The sequence below is a fragment of the Pediculus humanus genome, genomic scaffold (genome assembly GCF_000006295.1).
Source record: "Pediculus humanus corporis 1103172108266 genomic scaffold, whole genome shotgun sequence".
NCBI lineage: Eukaryota > Metazoa > Arthropoda > Insecta > Psocodea > Pediculidae > Pediculus > Pediculus humanus.
The window spans coordinates 654,920-655,474 of NW_002987835.1; the positions used below are offsets into that span (position 1 = coordinate 654,920).

Consider the following 555-nt stretch of genomic DNA (forward strand, 5'->3'; position numbering starts at 1 on the left):
GGTCAAACTACGGCGCGGCAAAATACCTAATAAATGCGTCCAAATGTTTACGGTTTCCGTGTGAACCCTAAATATCGATTTGAAACAGGCATAATAAGAAGGTAACGGGGGTCTGTGTCCCGTGTGGAGATAATCGTTGTCTTGAAGCCACAGCGGTAGAGTTTTATAATTAACTACGGTCCAAGGCGCTTTCCATACCTGAAAAACAATAATTAAATAAATATTTGAGTAACCCCCGAAGTGGAGGTGGGGGGGGGGGAAAGGAGAAGGAGAAGAAAAAGGAGTCGTTGTAGCGACCGTTTTAACTAACGTTGGGAAATCTAACTATAGTTTGTTTTTTTTTTCTTTTTTTTTTTTTTTTTTTTTTCATTTCGAGGGCCCCTTTTCCAAAAAAGTCAATGGGGACCCAAGTTAATGGGGGGAAAAAAAAAAAAAAAAAAAAAAACAAAAAAAAACAAATTTAATTTTTACTTTTCTCACAAAATCTTTGGCCGTTTTCGGAGCGTTTTGAGCGAGTACTCCGAGTCGTATTTCATCGGACAAAACCCCTGCTTT

General features: G+C 38.6%; 1 protein-coding gene across 1 annotated transcript in view; it reads right to left on the minus strand.

The window, feature by feature from the left end:
• The window catches only part of Phum_PHUM499090 (adiponectin receptor, putative), a gene marked incomplete at both ends in the record, with an annotated part of 2,088 nt that overhangs the window by 775 nt on the left and 758 nt on the right, over positions 1 to 555 (minus strand). The window contains 2 exons of the mRNA XM_002430745.1: positions 27 to 198; positions 472 to 548. Coding sequence (XP_002430790.1) covers positions 27 to 198; positions 472 to 548 — 249 coding nt within the window. The remainder of the gene's footprint in view (positions 1 to 26; positions 199 to 471; positions 549 to 555) is intronic.